The sequence below is a fragment of the Scyliorhinus torazame genome, chromosome 3 (genome assembly GCF_047496885.1).
Source record: "Scyliorhinus torazame isolate Kashiwa2021f chromosome 3, sScyTor2.1, whole genome shotgun sequence".
Taxonomy (NCBI): domain Eukaryota; kingdom Metazoa; phylum Chordata; class Chondrichthyes; order Carcharhiniformes; family Scyliorhinidae; genus Scyliorhinus; species Scyliorhinus torazame.
In genome coordinates, this window is record NC_092709.1 from 365,707,251 (window position 1) to 365,730,748 (window position 23,498).

At 52.8% G+C, this 23,498-nt stretch overlaps 1 protein-coding gene across 1 annotated transcript in view; it reads right to left on the reverse strand.

The window, feature by feature from the left end:
* Positions 1 to 23,498, reverse strand: part of LOC140409443 (disintegrin and metalloproteinase domain-containing protein 12-like) — a 128,607-nt gene that overhangs the window by 37,597 nt on the left and 67,512 nt on the right. Inside the window, exon 6 of the mRNA XM_072497876.1 lies at positions 5,519 to 5,611. Coding sequence (XP_072353977.1) covers positions 5,519 to 5,611 — 93 coding nt within the window. The remainder of the gene's footprint in view (positions 1 to 5,518; positions 5,612 to 23,498) is intronic.

Consider the following 23,498-nt stretch of genomic DNA (forward strand, 5'->3'; position numbering starts at 1 on the left):
TCGCCACGGTCGATCTGAAGTCGGCCTACCACCAGCTCCCAATCCGCCCGGAAGAGCGCCACTACACTGCGTTTGAAGCAGCCGGCCGACTCTTCCACTTCCTCAGGGGCTGTTTAGCACAGGGCTAAATCGCTGGCTTTTGAAGCAGATCAAGGCAGGCCAGCAGCACGGTTCGATTCCCGTAACAGCCTCCCCGAACAGGCGCCGGAATGTGGCGACTAGGGGCTTTTCACAGTAACTTCATTGAAGCCTACTTGTGACAATAAAAGATTTTCATTTCATTTCAGAGTTCCCTACGGCGTCACTAATGGGGTCTCGGTCTTTCAGAGAACGATGGACCGAATGGTGGACCAGTACGGTTTGCGGGCTACATACCCGTACCTGGACAACGTGACCATCTGCGGCCATGATCAGCAGGACCATGGCGTCAACCTTCCGAGGTTCCTCCAGGTCGTCCAATCCCTCAATCTTACATACAACAAAGAAAAGTGTGTCTTCTGTACAACCCGACTGGCCATCCTCAGCTACGTTGTGGAGAACGGAGTCCTAGGGCCGGACCCCGACCGTATGCGCCCCCTCACAGTAACCCCCCCCCCCCCCCCCCTCCACACAGCCTGAAGGCCCGAAAACAATGCCTGGGGCTGTTCTCATACTATGCCCAGTGGGTCCCCAACAACGCGGACAAAGCCCGCCCACTGATTCAAACCACCAGTTTCCTCCTCACGGACGAGGCCCGATCGACCTTCAGCCGCATCAAGGCCGACATCACCAAGGCCGCAATGCACGCGGTGGACGAGTCCGGCCCCTTCCAGGTAGAGAGCGATAGACGTCGCCCTGGCCGCCACCCTCAGCCAGGCGGGCAGGCCAGTAGCATTCTTCTCTAGGACCCTCCACGCTTCCGAAATCCGACACTCACGGTCGAGAAGGAAGCACAAGCCATAGTGGAAGCCGTGCGGCGCTGGAGACACTACCTCGCCGGTAGGAGGTTCACCCTCGTCACCGACCAACGGTCGGTCGCCTTTATTGGCAACAACGCACAACGTGGCAAAATAAAACATGACAAAAACCTGAGGTGGAGGATCAAACTCCCCACCTACAATTACGATATCAATTATCGTCCTGGGAAGCTCATCAAGCCCCCAGATGCCCTGTCCCGCGGCACATGCGCCAGCGCGCAAGGTGACTGACTACGGGCTATCCACAATGACCTCTGTCACCCGGGGGTCACCCGGCTTACCCACTTCATTAAGGCCCGCAACCTGCCCTACTCCACCGAGGAGGTCAAGGCAATGACCAGGGACTGCCAAGTCTGCGCGGAGTGCAAACCGCACTTCTACAGGCCAGACAAGGCCCGCCTGGTAAAGGCCTCCCGGACCTTTGAACGCTTAAGTATCGATTTCAAACAGCCCCTCCCCTCCACCAACCGTAACATATATTTTCTCATCATCGACGAGTACTCCCGCTTCCCCTTCGCTGTCCCCTGCCCCAAAATGACCTTGGCCACTGTAATAAAGGCACTGCACAGCATCTTCACACTGTTCAGTTTCCCTGCCTACATCCACAGCGACCGGGGTACATCGTTCATGAGCGATGAGCTACGCCAGAACCTGCTCAGCAAAGGCATCGCGTCGAGCAGGACTACGAGCAATAACCCGCAGGGAAACGGGCAGGTGGAGAGGGAGAACGCGACGGTCTGGAAGGCCGTCGTTCTGACCCTCCGGTCTAGAAGTCTCCCAATCCCCCGCTGGCAGGAGGTCCTCCCCGACGCCCTCCACTCCATCAGATCACTCCTCTGCACAGCCACGAACGAGACCCCTCACAATCGTTTGTTTATCTTCCCCAGGAAGTCCATCTCCGGGATTTCGCTTCCAACTTGGCTGTCAACTTCGGGACCAGTCCTTCTCCGGAGGCACACGAGGAGCCATAAGACTGACCCACTGGTCGAGAGAGTCCAGCTGCTTCACGCCAACCCCAGTACGCTTACATGGCGCACCAGGAGGGATGGCAAGATGCGGTCTCCCCTGCGAACGCGCCCCCCCCCCCCCAACGATACCCGTCCCCACCCCCGCCCCGTATGCCGCCCTGGGTGTCCTGTACTGTCCCGTGCCGACACTGCCGCCACCCACCACCCCCTGTCTACCTCGACACCCCAACCGTCTCCAACTCGCCGGACTGAGGCTCCAGCTCCAGACACAACACCCCTGGAGTCACCACCTGCAACAACCGTGCCCGCCGCACCGCTAGAGCTGAGGAGGCCGAAGAGAATGATCCGGCCTCCAGACCCCACGTCACCCCCGCTGGGTTTGATTTTTTAACAGGGGGTGAATGTGGTGAATGTATTCACCATAATGCATGACACTGTAACCACCTAATGTAACAGTTGACCTGGAAGTGGTGATACGAGCTGCTTCCAGGTACTGTACTGTAACCCCGGTGGGCTCCGCCTCTGGCTCCGCCCTCACCGGGGCCATATATAACCTGGCCACCTGTGGGTGGCACTCATCTGCACAACCGACTCTGGCTAGGCAAGTTCACGACTAATAAAGCCTTATGTTCACTCGCTCTCTCAGCCTCTTGGTGAATTGAAGGTATATCAGGTGTGTGGAATGCACTGCCAGCAGAGGTGGTGGAGTCAGTCATTGGGGACATTTAAGCGACTCTTGGACAGGCACATGGACAGCAGTAAATTGTAGGGGTGTAGGTTAGGTTGGTCTTAGATTAGGATAAATGGTCGGCACAACATTGTGGGCCGAAGGGCCTGTACTGTGCTGTACTGTTCTAAGTTCTATGTTCTATATGGTATTGGGGCCGTCCTGTCCCACAAGATGGAGAACGGGGTCGAGCGGCCGATAGCTTTCGCCTCCCGCACATTGACTGCAGCGGAGAAAAAGTACGCGCAGATCGAGAAGGGGGGCCTGGCGGTGGTCTTTGAGGTGAAACACATGTATATGTGTATGGGCGCCATTTCACTATCGTGACTGACCATAAGCCCCTGCTGGGACTTTTCAGAGAGGATAAGCCAATACCGCCCATTGCTTCTGCACGGATCCAGCGCTGGGCTTTGTTGCTTGCTGCATATGAGTATTCTCTGGAGCACAAACCAGGTACGCAGATAGCAAATGCCGACGCACTGAGCCGATTGCCTTTATCGACCGGCCCCATGTCGACCCCCACGACCGGTGAAGTGGTTGCAACCCTACATTTTATGGACTCCTTGCCTGTCACGGCATCACAGATCCGTGAATGGACCCAGACGGAGCCAGTCCTGTCAAAGGTTCGGCACATAGTCCTGTATGGTGGGCAGCATAGACAGCTCCCAGGCGAGTTGCAGGCATTTTCCTCCAAGCTGTCAGAGTTCAGCATGGAAGACGGCATCCTCTTGTGGGGGACGCGTGTGATTGTCCCGGAAAAAGGCCAGGAACTGATACTAACAGACTTGCACAATGGGCATCCGGGCGTGACCAAGATGAAAATGTTGGCCCGGAGTTATGTCTGGTGGCCAGGCCTCGACACCGACATTGAGAAGGTGGCCCAAAACTGCTCCATTTGCCAGGAGCATCAGAAGCTTCCGCCGGCCGCGCCCCTACATCACTGGGAATGGCCAGGACGGCCTTGGGCACGCTTGCATGCAGATTTCACAGGCCCTTTTCAGGGATCCATGTTCCTTCTATTAATCGATGCCCAGTCTAAACGGTTAGAGGTGCATAAGATGCAGGGGACAACGTCCTGCGCAACAATTGAAAAGCTGCGCTTTTCTTTCAGTACGCATGGCCTCCCCGAGGTGCTGGTCACGGACAACGGCACTCGGTTCAAGAGTGAGGAGTTGGCAAGGTTAATGAAGATGAACGGTGTACACCATATCCGCACTGCCCCTTACCACCCGGCTTCAAATGGGTTGGCGGAGCGCGCAATGCAGACATTCAAACGAGGCCTAAAGAAGCAGTCTTCCGGATCAATGGACACGAGACTGGCTCGCTTTTTTGTTTTCATACAGAACCATCCCCCACCCCCCCCCAATGCAGTGACTGGGGTAGCTCCCGCGGAACTCCTAATGGGCCAGAGACTTTGCACCCGCCTTACCATGGTTTTCCCGGGCATTGCCGCAAAAGTACGCCGCACACAAGAACGGCAGGGGCACGGCCTTTCTCAGCATCGGCCGATTCGGCAGTTTGCGCCCGGTGACCCAGTGTTCGTTCAAAATTTTGCTGGTGGTGCCCAGTGCGTGCCTGGCGTTATCTTTCGCCGAACGGGCCCTATCTCTTACCAGGTGCAAGCCCAGGGTCGTCTCCAGCGCAAACATGTAGACCACGTTCGGTCCAGAAGACCATTTCTTCCAAAGGTTCCCCGCCCCCGGAGATCACTTCTACAGCTAGAGACCAGACAGAGTGGAGGATCATCCTCACCATCTTCCTCTGGTGCCGCACTCAAAGCCCTACGCAGGTCGTTGCAGAACCGCGTGGAGGTAGAGACGCAGAGGCGACAGAGGCTTTGGACTCCACCTCCGAGATGGAGACACAGGACGCCTCCGAGGGAGAACCCTCGGGCCCACGGGCCGTGGACGTACAACCATTGCGCCGTTCATCACGGAAGCGCCGTTCTCCGTCTCGTCACACGCCGCCCGATCCAGTGCCGCGTGCAAATGGTGTCCGGCCTGCGGCAAAACGAGTCCAACACCCTCCTTCGCCAGGGTCTTCGGTGGATTCCTTGGACTTTGGGGGGTGGAGGGGGTGTTATAACCTGCCTGCTTACCATTGGCTGGGGAATAATGACAATCCCACAATCCTCTGGGAGTATGAGCTTCCCCAATGAGGGGGCGGAGAAATCATTAGCAGACTCCCTGCATAAATAAAGCTGGCCAGTTTGGAAACAGCTAGAGAGGAGTGAGCAACAAGGGAGTTACTGTTGCTGCTGCATATCTAATGTTTTCATCTATCATTTCATTTAAATATTGTAAATAATTGTTATTTCTTTCTATTCTACAGCTCGTGCTGGATTCTCCGACCCCCTCACAAGAGTGACCCAGGTTTGAATCCCACCAGAGATGTTGGTGGAATTTGAATTTAAATGATCTGGAATTAAAAGTCTTTTTTTCAGAGAGTGGTGAATCTGTGGAATTCTTTACCGCAGAGCGCTGTAGAGGCTGGGTCGTTAATTATGTTCAAGGCGGAGAGAGACAGATGTTTAATCAGTAAGGGAATCAAGGTGGGAAAGTGGAGTGGCAAATTATCACATCAAATCAATTAAGATCTGATTGAATAGCAGAACAGACTCGATGGGCCAAATGGCCTCCGACTGCCCTTTGATCTCCCAGACTAATGTGGAGCATATTGCCCATTGTCGCAAAAATGTGGGATTGGGAAAACACACCATTATTTATTCTTTCAAAACTAATTCAAACACCTTCACCTGACGCATAGGTGGCAAGAGGGAATCAGTGTGGATTGAACAGCCCTCCTCCTGTTATCAATAGTACCCGAACATGCTCGGAATGACACAGAATGACCCAATGAGACCTTACTTTACAGTCTTTACAGCAGGCACCAAGGGATGAACATTTTGCACCAGGTTTGAATTTACACGTCAACGGCAGGCAGCAGCAGTCCATACAATCCTGAGGGCAAATCAAACAGAGAACACCAGTTACTGGGGTGAAATCGCAACATGCTAAGAGGATTTTCACTAACAAGTTGTGGAAACAAAATAAGTGTTTACACTTTGGATGCAGAGGGTGTTCACAGCTCTCAGAGTCAATGTTGTGAGCAATCAGCACGCACCTCCCTTCACTGACTCTCACTTTCAGTCATCCCAGGTGGAGAAAAACTACACAGATGGAAATCAGTGGAACGCAGAAACTCTGCGCATGGACAACGGTCATCAACATGTCTCGTGGGTCACACTCCGAACCCAGCTGGGCCGCGTGGCCACAGATTGCCCACCACTGGTATAGGGGTGGTTTATTCTGTATCTGAACTATTCTCTCGCTGCCCTGAGAGTGTTAAACGGGACAGTGCAGGGGGTGCTTTACTCTGTGTCTAACCCATGTTGTACTTGCTCTGGGAGTGTGAGCTGGGACAGTGCGCAGGCAGCTTTACTCTGTATCTAACCCATGTTGTACTTGCTCTGTGGGTGTGAGCTGGGACAGTGCGCAGGCAGCTTTACTCTGTGTCTAACCCGTGTTGTACTTGCTCTGGGACTGTGTGCTGGGACTGTGCGCAGGCAGCTTTACTCTGTATCTAACCCATGTTGTACTTGCTCTGGGAGTGTGTGCTGGGACAGTGTGCAGGCAGCTTTACTCTGGATCTAACCCATGTTGTACTTGCTCTGGGAGTGTGAGCTGGGACAGTGCGCAGGCAGCTTTACTCTGTATCTAACCCATGTTGTACTTGCTCTGGGAGTGTGAGCTGGGACAGTGTGCAGGCAGCTTTACTCTGTGTCTAACCCATGTTGTACTTGCTCTGGGAGTGTGAGCTGGGACAGTGCGCAGGCAGCTTTACTCTGTGTCTAACCCATGTTGTACTTACTCTGGGGGTGTGAGCTGGGACAGTGCGCAGGCAGCTTTACTCTGTATCTAACCCATGTTGTACTTGCTCTGGGAGTGTGTGCTGGGACAGTGTGCAGGCAGCTTTACTCTGTGTCTAACCCATGTTGTACTTGCTCTGGGAGTGTGTGCTGGGACAGTGCGCAGGCAGCTTTACTCTGGATCTAACCCATGTTGTACTTGCTCTGGGAGTGTGAGCTGGGACAGTGCGCAGGCAGCTTTACTCTGTGTCTAACCCATGTTGTACTTGCTCTGGGAGTGTGAGCTGGGACAGTGCGCAGGCAGCTTTACTCTGTGTCAAACCCATGTTGTACTTGCTCTGTGGGTGTGAGCTGGGACAGTGCGCAGGCAGCTTTACTCTGTGTCTAACCCGTGTTGTACTTGCTCTGGGACTGTGTGCTGGGACTGTGCGCAGGCAGCTTTACTCTGTATCTAACCCATGTTGTACTTGCTCTGGGAGTGTGTGCTGGGACAGTGTGCAGGCAGCTTTACTCTGGATCTAACCCATGTTGTACTTGCTCTGGGAGTGTGAGCTGGGACAGTGCGCAGGCAGCTTTACTCTGTATCTAACCCATGTTGTACTTGCTCTGGGAGTGTGAGCTGGGACAGTGCGCAGGCAGCTTTACTCTGTGTCTAACCCATGTTGTACTTGCTCTGGGAGTGTGTGCTGGGACAGTGCGCAGGCAGCTTTACTCTGTGTCTAACCCATGTTGTACTTGCTCTGGGTGTGTGAGCTGGGACAGTGCGCAGGCAGCTTTACTCTGTATCTAACCCATGTTGTACTTGCTCTGGGGGGGTGAGCTGGGACAGTGTGCAGGCAGCTTTACTCTGTATCTAACCCATGTTGTACTTGCTCTGGGAGTGTGAGCTGGGACAGTGCGCAGGCAGCTTTACTCTGTGTCTAACCCATGTTGTACTTGCTCTGGGAGTGTGAGCTGGGACAGTGCGCAGGCAGCTTTACTCTGTGTCTAACCCATGTTGTACTTGCTCTGGGGGTGTGAGCTGGGACAGTGCGCAGGCAGCTTTACTCTGTGTCTAACCCATGTTGTACTTGCTCTGGCAGTGTGAGCTGGGACAGTGCGCAGGCAGCTTTACTCTGTGTCTAACCCATGTTGTACTTGCTCTGGGACTGTGTGCTGGGACAGTGCGCAGGCAGCTTTACTCTGTGTCAAACCCATGTTGTACTTGCTCTGGGAGTGTGAGCTGGGACAGTGCGCAGGCAGCTTTACTCTGTATCTAACCCATGTTGTACTTGCTCTGGGGGTGTGCTGGGACAGTGCGCAGGCAGCTTTACTCTGTATCTAACCCATGTTGTACTTGCTCTGGGGGTGTGAGCTGGGACAGTGCGCAGGCAGCTTTACTCTGTATCTAACCCATGTTGTACTTGCTCTGGGAGTGTGAGCTGGGACACTGCGCAGGCAGCTTTACTCTATCTAACCCATGTTGTACTTGCTCTGGGAGTGTGAGCTGGGACAGTGTGCAGGCAGCTTTACTCTGTGTCTAACCCATGTTGTACTTGCTCTGGGGGGGGGGTGCTGGGACAGTGCGCAGGCAGCTTTACTCTGTGTCTAACCCATGTTGTACTTGCTCTGGGAGTGTGAGCTGGGACAGTGCGCAGGCAGCTTTACTCTGTGTCTAACCCATGTTGTACTTGCTCTGGGAGTGTGAGCTGGGACAGTGCGCAGGCAGCTTTACTCTGTGTCTAACCCATGTTGTACTTGCTCTGGGGGTGTGAGCTGGGACAGTGCGCAGGCAGCTTTACTCTGTGTCTAACCCATGTTGTACTTGCTTTGGGAGTGTGAGCTGGGACAGTGCGCAGGCAGCTTTACTCTGTGTCTAAGCCATGTAGTAGTTGCTCTGGGAGTGTGAGTTGGGACAGTGCGCAGGCAGCTTTACTCTGTATCTAACCCATGTTGTACTTGCTCTGGGGGTGTGAGCTGGGACAGTGCGCAGGCAGCTTTACTCTGTATCTAACCCATGTTGTACTTGCTCTGGGAGTGTGAGCTGGGACAGTGCGCAGGCAGCTTTACTCTGTGTCTAACCCATGTTGTACTTGCTCTGGGAGTGTGAGCTGGGACAGTGCGCAGGCAGCTTTACTCTGTATCTAACCCATGTTGTACTTGCTCTGGGGGTGTGTGCTGGGACAGTGCGCAGGCAGCTTTACTCTGTGTCTAACCCATGTTGTACTTGCTCTGGGAGTGTGAGCTGGGACAGTGCGCAGGCAGCTTTACTCTGTATCTATCCCATGTTGTACTTGCTCTGGGGGTGTGTGCTGGGACAGTGCGCAGGCAGCTTTACTCTGTGTCTAACCCATGTTGTACTCGCTCTGGGAGTGTGAGCTGGGACAGTGCGCAGGCAGCTTTACTCTGTGTCCATCCCATGTTGTACTTGCTCTGGGAGTGTGAGCTGGGACAGTGCGCAGGCAGCTTTACTCTGTGTCTAACCCATGTTGTACTTGCTCTGGGAGTGTGAGCTGGGACAGTGCGCAGGCAGCTTTACTCTGTGTCTAACCCATGTTGTACTTGCTCTGGGAGTGTGAGCTGGGACAGTGCGCAGGCAGCTTTACTCTGTGTCCATCCCATGTTGTACTTGCTCTGGGAGTGTGAGCTGGGACAGTGCGCAGGCAGCTTTACTCTGTGTCCATCCCATGTTGTACTTGCTCTGGGAGTGTGAGCTGGGACAGTGCGCAGGCAGCTTTACTCTGTGTCCATCCCATGTTGTACTTGCTCTGGGAGTGTGAGCTGGGACAGTGCGCAGGCAGCTTTACTCTGTGTCCATCCCATGTTGTACTTGCTCTGGGAGTGTGAGCTGGGACAGTGCGCAGGCAGCTTTACTCTGTATCTAACCCATGTTGTACTTGCTCTGGGAGTGTGAGCTGGGACAGTGTGCAGGCAGCTTTACTCTGTGTCTAACCCATGTTGTACTTACTCTGGGGGTGTGAGCTGGGACAGTGCGCAGGCAGCTTTACTCTGTATCTAACCCATGTTGTACTTGCTCTGGGAGTGTGAGCTGGGACAGTGCGCAGGCAGCTTTACTCTGTGTCTAACCCATGTAGTAGTTGCTCTGGGAGTGTGAGCTGGGACAGTGCGCAGGCAGCTTTACTCTGTATCTAACCCATGTTGTACTTGCTCTGGGAGTGTGAGCTGGGACAGTGCGCAGGCAGCTTTACTCTGTGTCTAACCCATGTTGTACTTGCTCTGGGAGTGTGAGCTGGGACAGTGCGCAGGCAGCTTTACTCTGTATCTAACCCATGTTGTACTTGCTCTGGGGGTGTGTGATGGGGCAGTGCGCAGGCAGCTTTACTCTGTATCTAACCCATGTTGTACTTGCTCTGGGGGTGTGAGCTGGGACAGTGCGCAGGCAGCTTTACTCTGTATCTAACCCATGTTGTACTTGCTCTGGGAGTGTGAGCTGGGACAGTGCGCAGGCAGCTTTACTCTGTATCTAACCCATGTTGTACTTGCTCTGGGGGTGTGAGCTGGGACAGTGCGCAGGCAGCTTTACTCTGTGTCTAACCCATGTTGTACTTGCTCTGGGAGTGTGAGCTGGGACAGTGCGCAGGCAGCTTTACTCTGTATCTAACCCATGTTGTACTTGCTCTGGGAGTGTGAGCTGGGACAGTGCGCAGGCAGCTTTACTCTGTGTCTAACCCATGTAGTAGTTGCTCTGGGAGTGTGAGCTGGGACAGTGCGCAGGCAGCTTTACTCTGTATCTAACCCATGTTGTACTTGCTCTGGGGGTGTGAGCTGGGACAGTGCGCAGGCAGCTTTACTCTGTATCTAACCCATGTTGTACTTGCTCTGGGAGTGTGAGCTGGGACAGTGTGCAGGCAGCTTTACTCTGTATCTAACCCATGTTGTACTTGCTCTGGGAGTGTGTGCTGGGGCAGTGCGCAGGCAGCTTTACTCTGTGTCTAACCCATGTTGTACTTGCTCTGGGAGTGTGAGCTGGGACAGTGCGCAGGCAGCTTTACTCTGTGTCTAACCCATGTTGTACTTGCTCTGGGGGTGTGTGCTGGGACAGTGCGCAGGCAGCTTTACTCTGTATCTAACTCATGTTGTACTTGCTCTGGGGGTGTGAGCTGGGACAGTGTGCAGGCAGCTTTACTCTGTGTCTAACCCATGTTGTACTTGCTCTGGGGGTGTGTGCTGGGGCAGTGCGCAGGCAGCTTTACTCTGTATCTAACCCATGTTGTACTTGCTCTGGGAGTGTGAGCTGGGACAGTGTGCAGGCAGCTTTACTCTGTATCTAACCCATGTTGTACTTGCTCTGGGAGTGTGTGCTGGGGCAGTGCGCAGGCAGCTTTACTCTGTGTCTAACCCATGTTGTACTTGCTCTGGGAGTGTGAGCTGGGACAGTGCGCAGGCAGCTTTACTCTGTGTCTAACCCATGTTGTACTTGCTCTGGGGGTGTGTGCTGGGACAGTGCGCAGGCAGCTTTACTCTGTATCTAACTCATGTTGTACTTGCTCTGGGGGTGTGAGCTGGGACAGTGTGCAGGCAGCTTTACTCTGTGTCTAACCCATGTTGTACTTGCTCTGGGAGTGTGTGAGCTGGGACAGTGCGCAGGCAGCTTTACTCTGTGTCTAACCCATGTTGTACTTGCTCTGGGAGTGTGAGCTGGGACAGTGCGCAGGCAGCTTTACTCTGTATCTAACCCATGTTGTACTTGCTCTGGGGGTGTGTGCTGGGACAGTGCACAGGCAGCTTTACTCTGTATCTAACCCATGTTGTACTTGCTCTGGGGGTGTGAGCTGGGACAGTGCGCAGGCAGCTTTACTCTGTATCTAACCCATGTTGTACTTGCTCTGGGGGTGTGAGCTCGGACAGTGCGCAGGCAGCTTTACTCTGTATCTAACCCATGTTGTACTTGCTCTGGGAGGGTGTGATGGGACAGTGCGCAGGCAGCTTTACTCTGTATCTAACCCATGTTGTACTTGCTCTGGGAGTGTGAGCTGGGACAGTGTGCAGGCAGCTTTACTCTGTGTCTAACCCATGTTGTACTTGCTCTGGGAGTGTGAGCTGGGACAGTGCGCAGGCAGCTTTACTCTGTGTCTAACCCATGTTGTACTCGCGCTGGGTGTGTGTGATGGGGCAGTGCGCAGGCAGCTTTACTCTGTGTCTAACCCATGTTGTACTTGCTCTGGGAGTGTGAGCTGGGACAGTGCGCAGGCAGCTTTACTCTGTATCTAACTCATGTTGTACTTGCTCTGGGGGTGTGAGCTGGGACAGTGTGCAGGCAGCTTTACTCTGTGTCTAACCCATGTTGTACTTGCTCTGGGAGTGTGAGCTGGGACAGTGCGCAGGCAGCTTTACTCTGTATCTAACCCATGTTGTACTTGCTCTGGGAGTGTGAGCTGGGACAGTGCGCAGGCAGCTTTACTCTGTATCTAACCCATGTTGTACTTGCTCTGGGAGTGTGAGCTGGGACAGTGTGCAGGCAGCTTTACTCTGTGTCTAACCCATGTTGTACTTGCTCTGGGAGTGTGAGCTGGGACAGTGCGCAGGCAGCTTTACTCTGTGTCTAACCCATGTTGTACTCGCGCTGGGTGTGTGTGATGGGGCAGTGCGCAGGCAGCTTTACTCTGTGTCTAACCCATGTTGTACTTGCTCTGGGAGTGTGAGCTGGGACAGTGCGCAGGCAGCTTTACTCTGTGTCTAACCCATGTTGTACTTGCTCTGGGAGTGTGAGCTGGGACAGTGCGCAGGCAGCTTTACTCTGTATCTAACCCATGTTGTACTTGCTCTGGGAGTGTGAGCTGGGACAGTGCGCAGGCAGCTTTACTCTGTGTCTAACCCATGTTGTACTTGCTCTGGGGGGGTGTGCTGGGGCAGTGCGCAGGCAGCTTTACTCTGTATCTAACCCATGTTGTACTTGCTCTGGGAGTGTGAGCTGGGACAGTGCGCAGGCAGCTTTACTCTGTATCTAACCCATGTTGTACTTGCTCTGGGAATGTGTGCTGGGACAGTGCGCAGGCAGCTTTACTCTGTGTCTAACCCATGTTGTACTTGCTCTGGGAATGTGTGCTGGGACAGTGCGCAGGCAGCTTTACTCTGTGTCTAACCCATGTTGTACTTGCTCTGGGAGTGTGAGCTGGGACAGTGCGCATGCAGCTTTACTCTGTGTCTAACCCATGTTGTACTTGCTCTGGGAGTGTGTGATGGGGCAGTGCACAGGCAGCTTTACTCTGTATCTAACCCATGTTGTACTTGCTCTGGGAGTGTGAGCTGGGACAGTGCGCAGGCAGCTTTACTCTGTATCTAACCCATGTTGTACTTGCTCTGGGAGTGTGAGCTGGGACAGTGCGCAGGCAGCTTTACTCTGTGTCTAACCCATGTTGTACTTGCTCTGGGGGTGTGTGCTGGGACAGTGCGCAGGCAGCTTTACTCTGTATCTAACTCATGTTGTACTTGCTCTGGGGGTGTGAGCTGGGACAGTGTGCAGGCAGCTTTACTCTGTGTCTAACCCATGTTGTACTTGCTCTGGGGGTGTGTGCTGGGGCAGTGCGCAGGCAGCTTTACTCTGTATCTAACCCATGTTGTACTTGCTCTGGGAGTGTGAGCTGGGACAGTGTGCAGGCAGCTTTACTCTGTATCTAACCCATGTTGTACTTGCTCTGGGAGTGTGTGCTGGGGCAGTGCGCAGGCAGCTTTACTCTGTGTCTAACCCATGTTGTACTTGCTCTGGGAGTGTGAGCTGGGACAGTGCGCAGGCAGCTTTACTCTGTGTCTAACCCATGTTGTACTTGCTCTGGGGGTGTGTGCTGGGACAGTGCGCAGGCAGCTTTACTCTGTATCTAACTCATGTTGTACTTGCTCTGGGGGTGTGAGCTGGGACAGTGTGCAGGCAGCTTTACTCTGTGTCTAACCCATGTTGTACTTGCTCTGGGAGTGTGTGAGCTGGGACAGTGCGCAGGCAGCTTTACTCTGTGTCTAACCCATGTTGTACTTGCTCTGGGAGTGTGAGCTGGGACAGTGCGCAGGCAGCTTTACTCTGTATCTAACCCATGTTGTACTTGCTCTGGGGGTGTGTGCTGGGACAGTGCACAGGCAGCTTTACTCTGTATCTAACCCATGTTGTACTTGCTCTGGGGGTGTGAGCTGGGACAGTGCGCAGGCAGCTTTACTCTGTATCTAACCCATGTTGTACTTGCTCTGGGGGTGTGAGCTCGGACAGTGCGCAGGCAGCTTTACTCTGTATCTAACCCATGTTGTACTTGCTCTGGGAGGGTGTGATGGGACAGTGCGCAGGCAGCTTTACTCTGTATCTAACCCATGTTGTACTTGCTCTGGGAGTGTGAGCTGGGACAGTGTGCAGGCAGCTTTACTCTGTGTCTAACCCATGTTGTACTTGCTCTGGGAGTGTGAGCTGGGACAGTGCGCAGGCAGCTTTACTCTGTGTCTAACCCATGTTGAACTCGCGCTGGGTGTGTGTGATGGGGCAGTGCGCAGGCAGCTTTACTCTGTGTCTAACCCATGTTGTACTTGCTCTGGGAGTGTGAGCTGGGACAGTGCGCAGGCAGCTTTACTCTGTATCTAACTCATGTTGTACTTGCTCTGGGGGTGTGAGCTGGGACAGTGTGCAGGCAGCTTTACTCTGTGTCTAACCCATGTTGTACTTGCTCTGGGAGTGTGAGCTGGGACAGTGCGCAGGCAGCTTTACTCTGTATCTAACCCATGTTGTACTTGCTCTGGGAGTGTGAGCTGGGACAGTGCGCAGGCAGCTTTACTCTGTATCTAACCCATGTTGTACTTGCTCTGGGAGTGTGAGCTGGGACAGTGTGCAGGCAGCTTTACTCTGTGTCTAACCCATGTTGTACTTGCTCTGGGAGTGTGAGCTGGGACAGTGCGCAGGCAGCTTTACTCTGTGTCTAACCCATGTTGTACTCGCGCTGGGTGTGTGTGATGGGGCAGTGCGCAGGCAGCTTTACTCTGTGTCTAACCCATGTTGTACTTGCTCTGGGAGTGTGAGCTGGGACAGTGCGCAGGCAGCTTTACTCTGTGTCTAACCCATGTTGTACTTGCTCTGGGAGTGTGAGCTGGGACAGTGCGCAGGCAGCTTTACTCTGTATCTAACCCATGTTGTACTTGCTCTGGGAGTGTGAGCTGGGACAGTGCGCAGGCAGCTTTACTCTGTGTCTAACCCATGTTGTACTTGCTCTGGGGGGGTGTGCTGGGGCAGTGCGCAGGCAGCTTTACTCTGTATCTAACCCATGTTGTACTTGCTCTGGGAGTGTGAGCTGGGACAGTGCGCAGGCAGCTTTACTCTGTATCTAACCCATGTTGTACTTGCTCTGGGAATGTGTGCTGGGACAGTGCGCAGGCAGCTTTACTCTGTGTCTAACCCATGTTGTACTTGCTCTGGGAATGTGTGCTGGGACAGTGCGCAGGCAGCTTTACTCTGTGTCTAACCCATGTTGTACTTGCTCTGGGAGTGTGAGCTGGGACAGTGCGCATGCAGCTTTACTCTGTGTCTAACCCATGTTGTACTTGCTCTGGGAGTGTGTGATGGGGCAGTGCACAGGCAGCTTTACTCTGTATCTAACCCATGTTGTACTTGCTCTGGGAGTGTGAGCTGGGACAGTGCGCAGGCAGCTTTACTCTGTATCTAACCCATGTTGTACTTGCTCTGGGAGTGTGAGCTGGGACAGTGCGCAGGCAGCTTTACTCTGTGTCTAACCCATGTTGTACTTGCTCTGGGAGTGTGAGCTGGGACAGTGCGCAGGCAGCTTTACTCTGTATCTAACCCATGTTGTACTTGCTCTGGGAGTGTGAGCTGGGACAGTGTGCAGGCAGCTTTACTCTGTGTCTAACCCATGTTGTACTTGCTCTGGGAGTGTGAGCTGGGACAGTGCGCAGGCAGCTTTACTCTGTATCTAACCCATGTTGTACTTGCTCTGGGGGTGTGAGCTGGGACAGTGCGCAGGCAGCTTTACTCTGTGTCTAACCCATGTTGTACTTGCTCTGGGAGTGTGAGCTGGGACAGTGCGCAGGCAGCTTTACTCTGTGTCTAACCCATGTTGTACTTGCTCTGGGAGTGTGTGATGGGGCAGTGCGCAGGCAGCTTTACTCTGTGTCTAACCCATGTTGTACTTGCTCTGGGAGTGTGAGCTGGGACAGTGCGCAGGCAGCTTTACTCTGTATCTAACCCATGTTGTACTTGCTCTGGGAGTGTGAGCTGGGACAGTGCGCAGGCAGCTTTACTCTGTGTCTAACCCATGTTGTACTTGCTCTGGGAGTGTGTGATGGGGCAGTGCGCAGGCAGCTTTACTCTGTGTCTAACCCATGTTGTACTTGCTCTGGGAGTGTGAGCTGGGACAGTGCGCAGGCAGCTTTACTCTGTGTCTAACCCATGTTGTACTTGCTCTGGGAGTGTGAGCTGGGACAGTGTGCAGGCAGCTTTACTCTGTATCTAACCCATGTTGTACTTGCTCTGGGAGTGTGAGCTGGGACAGTGCGCAGGCAGCTTTACTCTGTATCTAACCCATGTTGTACTTGCTCTGGGAGTGTGAGCTGGGACAGTGCGCAGGCAGCTTTACTCTGTATCTAACCCATGTTGTACTTGCTCTGGGAGTGTGAGCTGGGACAGTGCGCAGGCAGCTTTACTCTGTATCTAACCCATGTTGTACTTGCTCTGGGGGTGTGTGCTGGGACAGTGCGCAGGCAGCTTTACTCTGTGTCTAACCCATGTTGTACTTGCTCTGGGAGTGTGAGCTGGGACAGTGTGCAGGCAGCTTTACTCTGTGTCTAACCCATGTTGTACTTGCTCTGGGAGTGTGAGCTGGGACAGTGCGCAGGCAGCTTTACTCTGTATCTAACCCATGTTGTACTTGCTCTGGGAGTGCGAGCTGGGACAGTGCGCAGGCAGCTTTACTCTGTATCTAACCCATGTTGTACTTGCTCTGGGAGTGTGAGCTGGGACAGTGCGCAGGCAGCTTTACTCTGTGTCTAACCCATGTTGTACTTGCTCTGGGAGTGCGAGCTGGGACAGTGCACAGGCAGCTTTACTCTGTGTCTAACCCATGTTGTACTTGCTCTGGGAGTGTGAGCTGGGACAGTGCGCAGGCAGCTTTACTCTGTGTCTACCCCATGTTGTACTTGCTCTGGGAGTGTGAGCTGGGACAGTGCGCAGGCAGCTTTACTCTGTGTCTAACCCATGTTGTACTTGCTCTGGGGGTGTGAGCTGGGACAGTGCGCAGGCAGCTTTACTCTGTGTCTAACCCATGTTGTACTTGCTCTGGGAGTGTGAGCTGGGACAGTGCGCAGGCAGCTTTACTCTGTGTCTAACCCATGTTGTACTTGCTCTGGGAGTGTGAGCTGGGACAGTGCGCAGGCAGCTTTACTCTGTGTCTAACCCATGTTGTACTTGCTCTGGGAGTGTGAGCTGGGACAGTGCGCAGGCAGCTTTACTCTGTGTCTAACCCATGTTGTACTTACTCTGGGGGTGTGAGCTGGGACAGTGCGCAGGCAGCTTTACTCTGTATCTAACCCATGTTGTACTTGCTCTGGGAGTGTGAGCTGGGACAGTGCGCAGGCAGCTTTACTCTGTATCTAACCCATGTTGTACTTGCTCTGGGAGTGTGAGCTGGGACAGTGCGCAGGCAGCTTTACTCTGTATCTAACCCATGTTGTACTTGCTCTGGGGGTGTGTGCTGGGACAGTGCGCAGGCAGCTTTACTCTGTGTCTAACCCATGTTGTACTTGCTCTGGGAGTGTGAGCTGGGACAGTGCGCAGGCAGCTTTACTCTGTATCTAACCCATGTTGTACTTGCTCTGGGGGTGTGAGCTGGGACAGTGCGCAGGCAGCTTTACTCTGTATCTAACCCATGTTGTACTTGCTCTGGGAGTGTGTGAGCTGGGACAGTGCGCAGGCAGCTTTACTCTGTATCTAACCCATGTTGTACTTGCTCTGGGAGTGTGAGCTGGGACAGTGCGCAGGCAGCTTTACTCTGTGTCTAACCCATGTTGTACTTGCTCTGGGAGTGTGAGCTGGGACAGTGCGCAGGCAGCTTTACTCTGTGTCTAACCCATGTTGTACTTGCTCTGGGAGTGTGAGCTGGGACAGTGCGCAGGCAGCTTTACTCTGTGTCTAACCCATGTTGTACTTGCTCTGGATGTGTGAGCTGGGACAGTGCGCAGGCAGCTTTACTCTGTGTCTAACCCATGTTGTACTTGCTCTGGGAGTGTGAGCTGGGACAGTGCGCAGGCAGCTTTACTCTGTATCTAACCCATGTTGTACTTGCTCTGGGAGTGTGAGCTGGGACAGTGCACAGGCAGCTTTACTCTGTGTCTAACCCATGTTGTACTTGCTCTGGGAGTGTGAGCTGGGACAGTGCGCAGGCAGCTTTACTCTGTGTCTAACCCATGTTGTACTTGCTCTGGGAGTGTGAGCTGGGACAGTGCGCAGGCAGCTTTACTCTGTATCTAACCCATGTTGTACTTGCTCTGGGAGTGTGAGCTGGGACAGTGCGCAGGCAGCTTTACTCTGTATCTAACCCATGTTGTACTTGCTCTCGGAGTGTGAGCTGGGACAGTGCGCAGGCAGCTTTACTCTGTATCTAACCCATGTTGTACTTGCTCTGGGAGTGTGAGCTGGGACAGTGCGCAGGCAGCTTTACTCTGTGTCTAACCCATGTTGTACTTGCTCTGGGAGTGTGAGCTGGGACAGTGCGCAGGCAGCTTTACTCTGTATCTAACCCATGTTGTACTTGCTCTGGGAGTGTGAGCTGGGACAGTGCGCAGGCAGCTTTACTCTGTGTCTAACCCATGTTGTACTTGCTCTGGGAGTGTGAGCTGGGACAGTGCGCAGGCAGCTTTACTCTGTGTCTAACCCATGTTGTACTTGCTCTGGGAGTGTGAGCTGGGACAGTGCGCAGGCAGCTTTACTCTGTATCTAACCCATGTTGTACTTGCTCTGGGAGTGTGAGCTGGGACAGTGCGCAGGCAGCTTTACTCTGTATCTAACCCATGTTGTACTTGCTCTGGGAGTGTGTGCTGGGACAGTGCGCAGGCAGCTTTACTCTGTATCTAACCCATGTTGTACTTGCTCTGGGAGTGTGAGCTGGGACAGTGCGCAGGCAGCTTTACTCTGTGTCTAACCCATGTTGTACTTGCTCTGGGAGTGTGAGCTGGGACAGTGCGCAGGCAGCTTTACTCTGTGTCTAACCCATGTTGTACTTGCTCTGGGAGTCTGTGCTGGGACAGTGCGCAGGCAGCTTTACTCTGTATCTAACCCATGTTGTACTTGCTCTGGCAGTGTGAGCTGGGACAGTGCGCAGGCAGCTTTACTCTGTGTCTAACCCATGTTGTACTTGCTCTGGGAGTGTGAGCTGGGACAGTGCGCAGGCAGCTTTACTCTGTGTCTAACCCATGTTGTACTTGCTCTGGGAGTGTGAGCTGGGACAGTGCGCAGGCAGCTTTACTCTGTGTCTAACCCATGTTCTACTTGCTCTGGGAGTGTGAGCTGGGACAGTGCGCAGGCAGCTTTACTCTGTGTCTAACCCATGTTGTACTTGCTCTGGGAGTGTGTGCTGTGACAGTGCGCAGGCAGCTTTACTCTGTGTCTAACCCATGTTGTACTTGCTCTGGGAGTGTGAGCTGGGACAGTGCGCAGGCAGCTTTACTCTGTATCTACCCCATGTTGTACTTGCTCTGGGAGTGTGAGCTGGGACAGTGCGCAGGCAGCTTTACTCTGTGTCTAACCCATGTTGTACTTGCTCTGGGAGTGTGAGCTGGGACAGTGCGCAGGCAGCTTTACTCTGTATCTAACCCATGTTGTGCTTGCTCTGGGAGTGTGAGCTGGGACAGTGTGCAGGCAGCTTTACTCTGTATCTAACCCATGTTGTACTTGCTCTGGGGGTGTGTGATGGGGCAGTGTGCAGGCAGCTTTACTCTGTATCTAACCCATGTTGTACTTGCTCTGGGAGTGTGAGCTGGGACAGTGCGCAGGCAGCTTTACTCTGTGTCTAACCCATGTTGTACTTGCTCTGGGAGTGTGAGCTGGGACAGTGCGCAGGCAGCTTTACTCTGTGTCTAACCCATGTTGTACTTGCTCTGGGAGTGTGTGCTGGGGCAGTGCGCAGGCAGCTTTACTCTGTGTCTAACCCATGTTGTACTTGCTCTTGGGGTGTGAGCTGGGACAGTGCGCAGGCAGCTTTACTCTGTATCTAACCCATGTTGTACTTGCTCTGGGACTGTGTGCTGGGACGGTGCGCAGGCAGCTTTACTCTGTGTCTAACCCATGTTGTACTTGCTCTGGGAGTGTGAGCTGGGACAGTGCGCAGGCAGCTTTACTCTGTGTCTAACCCATGTTGTACTTGCTCTGGGAGTGTGTGCTGGGGCAGTGCGCAGGCAGCTTTACTCTGTGTCTAACCCATGTTGTACTTGCTCTGGGGGTGTGAGCTGGGACAGTGCGCAGGCAGCTTTACTCTGTATCTAACCCATGTTGTACTTGCTCTGGGAGTGTGTGCTGCGACACTGCGCAGGCAGCTTTACTCTGTGTCTACCCCATGTTGTACTTGCTCTGGGAGTGTGAGCTGGGACAGTGCGCAGGCAGCTTTACTCTGTATCTAACCCATGTTGTACTTGCTCAGGGAGTGTGTGCTGCGACACTGCGCAGGCAGCTTTACTCTGTGTCTACCCCATGTTGTACTTGCTCTGGGGGTGTGTGATGGGACAGTGCGCAGGCAGCTTTACTCTGTGTCTACCCCATGTTGTACTTGCTCTGGGTGTGTGAGCTGGGACAGTGCGCAGGCAGCTTTACTCTGTGTCTAACCCATGTTGTACTTGCTCTGGGAGTGTGAGCTGGGACAGTGCGCAGGCAGCTTTACTCTGTGTCTAACCCATGTTGTACTTGCTCTGGGGGTGGGGGTGATGGGACAGTGCGCAGGCAGCTTTACTCTGTGTCTAACCCATGTTGTACTTGCTCTGGGAGTGTGAGCTGGGACAGTGCGCAGGCAGCTTTACTCTGTATCTAACCCATGTTGTACTTGCTCTGGGAGTGTGAGCTGGGACAGTGTGCAGGCAGCTTTACTCTGTATCTAACCCATGTTGTACTTGCTCTGGGGGGGGTGTGTGTGATGGGACAGTGCGCAGGCAGCTTTATTCTGTGTGTAGCTGTGGTGGTATGTATTAGGGATAATACGGTACACCATGAATGCCGAGGAGCTATTGGAGGACAGATGCTGGGTCCCGATTGGATCTGCCGCCTACTGGGCTCCACTCAGTTAGGCGGGGTATAAGAACCCGGTTTACTCCCAGCAGCTGCATTCTGTGACTGAGCTGCTGGGGAACAAGTCTGAACAAGTCTGCTCAATAAAGCCTCGATTAAAGTTCTCTACGTCTTGCCTCGTGCGTGATCGATGGTGTTACAGTAGCCAGTTCTGTAGCTGGGACTACCTGATGAGGCAGCATAAAGAATCCTCCTCTTTATCTAACCTGGGCTGTACCTGCCCAGTGTTTCATTGGGCAGTGTCGAGGGAGCAATGTTCCAAGATCAAGGAGTCATTGATTGTGGAAGGAGTTGTGTGAAATAGAGTGTCAAAGGACACAACTCGACACATTTCAATGGGAGTATGACCTTCACAAAAGGATGGTTTGGGAGATGGCAGGAACTCAATATTGAAATAAATTCCAGCAAAGCAGCAACCCCTCCAAAAGGAGCAGGAGCCCTATTCTGGCCGACCCTGAGGATCAAGGCTGCCTTGTTCCACTTCTGTCTAATAAGTTCTGAAGTGATTGCTAAGACTAATCCACAATCCTCAGACAACCACATGTGAAGCAGGTAGTTCTTGAAGGGTGGGGTGGATTGGTTATTTCCAGGTTCATGAGCTCCCTCTGATGTCTTGACTTTGTCTCTGCACATTTGCAGAGAATTCCTTCTCTGGGTTCGCTGGGATCTTCGGCGACGGCCGATCCTGGCACCTCGGGCCATATCTTTGACCACACGCCGAGCAGGTGTTTCCAGGAGGCGGAATTGGCCCCTGGGCTAGGGAGCGCCGGTATTTCTTTCGCAGACTCCTTTACTGGGCCTCCTCTTACCATCGGGTGTCCTCAAAGAATTGTGTCCCTTCAACCAGGAGGTTCCTCCAAGTAGGTCACTTGTGAGCCAGCGTCTCCCAGGCGTTGAGGTCGATGTTGGATTTCTTGAGGAAAGCCTTCAGGCTGCCCCGTTTGGAAGGCTTCCATGAGCTGAGTGAAGAAGATTTGCTTTGACAGTCAGGACTCTATCCAAAGCAGATGGCTGGCCGGAGAGATGGTTTTAATAAACAATTAAAAGCTCTTCCTTGACAGACCAATAAATTCTCTCAGACAAACTCCCTATACCTAGAAGTATTCAAAATATGAGAACAGATAAACAGATACACAAATCCTTCTCAAACTATACCTTTGGACACTTCAGATAACACCTTCACAAAAAGTCTGTTCTGATATCTGGAGAACGTGACAACACATGAAAAAAGACAGGCACCAAACGTGCCCCCTTGTCAATATATCTTTGGACACCTGACAATTACCCTACAACTATTAAAAGATCTATCAGTGATAGTACATCCAATTAGCCATTTGGCTATAGGTTATTGACCAGCAATAAATGCCAAGGTAACGAATGCCTTCCTGAACCGACAAGCAACTTTTATGTATATAAGGAGAGGGCATTTTAGCAGAAGCACTCTCTTATTCGGACCCCCGTATAGGACGTGAGTCAATTCTGTTCTTGGAAGCTTGTCTCGTCGAACAAAACCTCAGGTTGTAAGTATGGTTTTGTATAACTTCACGAAGGGCGAGTGACGAATCTAAACTCTCCCCATAAAAAGTAACTGAGACCTTGTTTAGCTGCTTAGAAACACATTCGCCCTTCGTGAGATCTATTCTGAGTCTTAGCAGGAAAACTGTTTTCCTTCTTTTGATAGGTTAACCTAGGGCATAGGTTGGTAATAGGGCATAGGTTGGTAATAGAGTATTATCAGTTCCGGAATAACCTAAATCCACGACAAATCTGCTAACTCTCTCTCTGCAGTAAAGCAAGTGTTGTGAAGCGGCGACCAGAATCTCAGGAACAACAGCCAAATGCGAAGCCAGAGGGGTCTCCTGGAAAAATAGACTGCTAAACGGCGGAGAAGAGCAATGCACATTATATTCCAGATACTACATTCGGGGAAGGAAGTGCACTAAAGGACTCATTATCTGAAGGAAGGATTCTCATATATTCACCTTAATCTTCATTATTTTCCCCCCTTTTCCAACTGGCTAAATCACTGGCTTTGAAAGCAGGCCAGCAGCACAATTCAATTCCCGTACCAGCCTCCCTGAACAGCCGCCGGAATGTGGCGACTAGGGGCTTTTGACAGTAACTTCATTTGAAGCCTACTTGTGACAATAAGCGATTTTCATTTCATTTCTGTGTTTGTCTGTCTTGTGTGTGGGGGTAGAGGGTGGGGCAGTTGAAGCAGAGTCAGGTATTAACTCGACATTAAGCAGCTGTGTTTGCTGTATGTTTCATATTCGTTCTGGTTCTAAATATGCAATAATTGTGTTTCACTGACTAACCTGGAGACTGTAATTATTGGGCAGCCAAGGGCGAACGATTTTGGGACATTTTAAAGAATGATTGGATGCATCACTTCTGTTGTGACACTGAGGCACGTGGGGCTGGAATTGACTGCCCAAGGTGGCGTGACAGTGGATAGATAGATTCTTGTCTGGCAATGAAATCAAAGGATATGCACTGCCTGGGAAGATGGCAGAGTTGGGTTCACAGAATCACAGAATAACACAGCACAAGGCAAGAAAAACCCCTGACCTGGCCACCGAATCCCATTTGCCAGCACTTAGTCCATAGCCTTGAATGTTGTGACGCGCCAAGTGCTCATCTGGGTACTTTGTAAAGGATGTGAGGCAATCAGCCTCTACCCCCCTCCCAGGCAGTGCGTTCCAGACCGTCGCCACACTCTGGGTAAAAT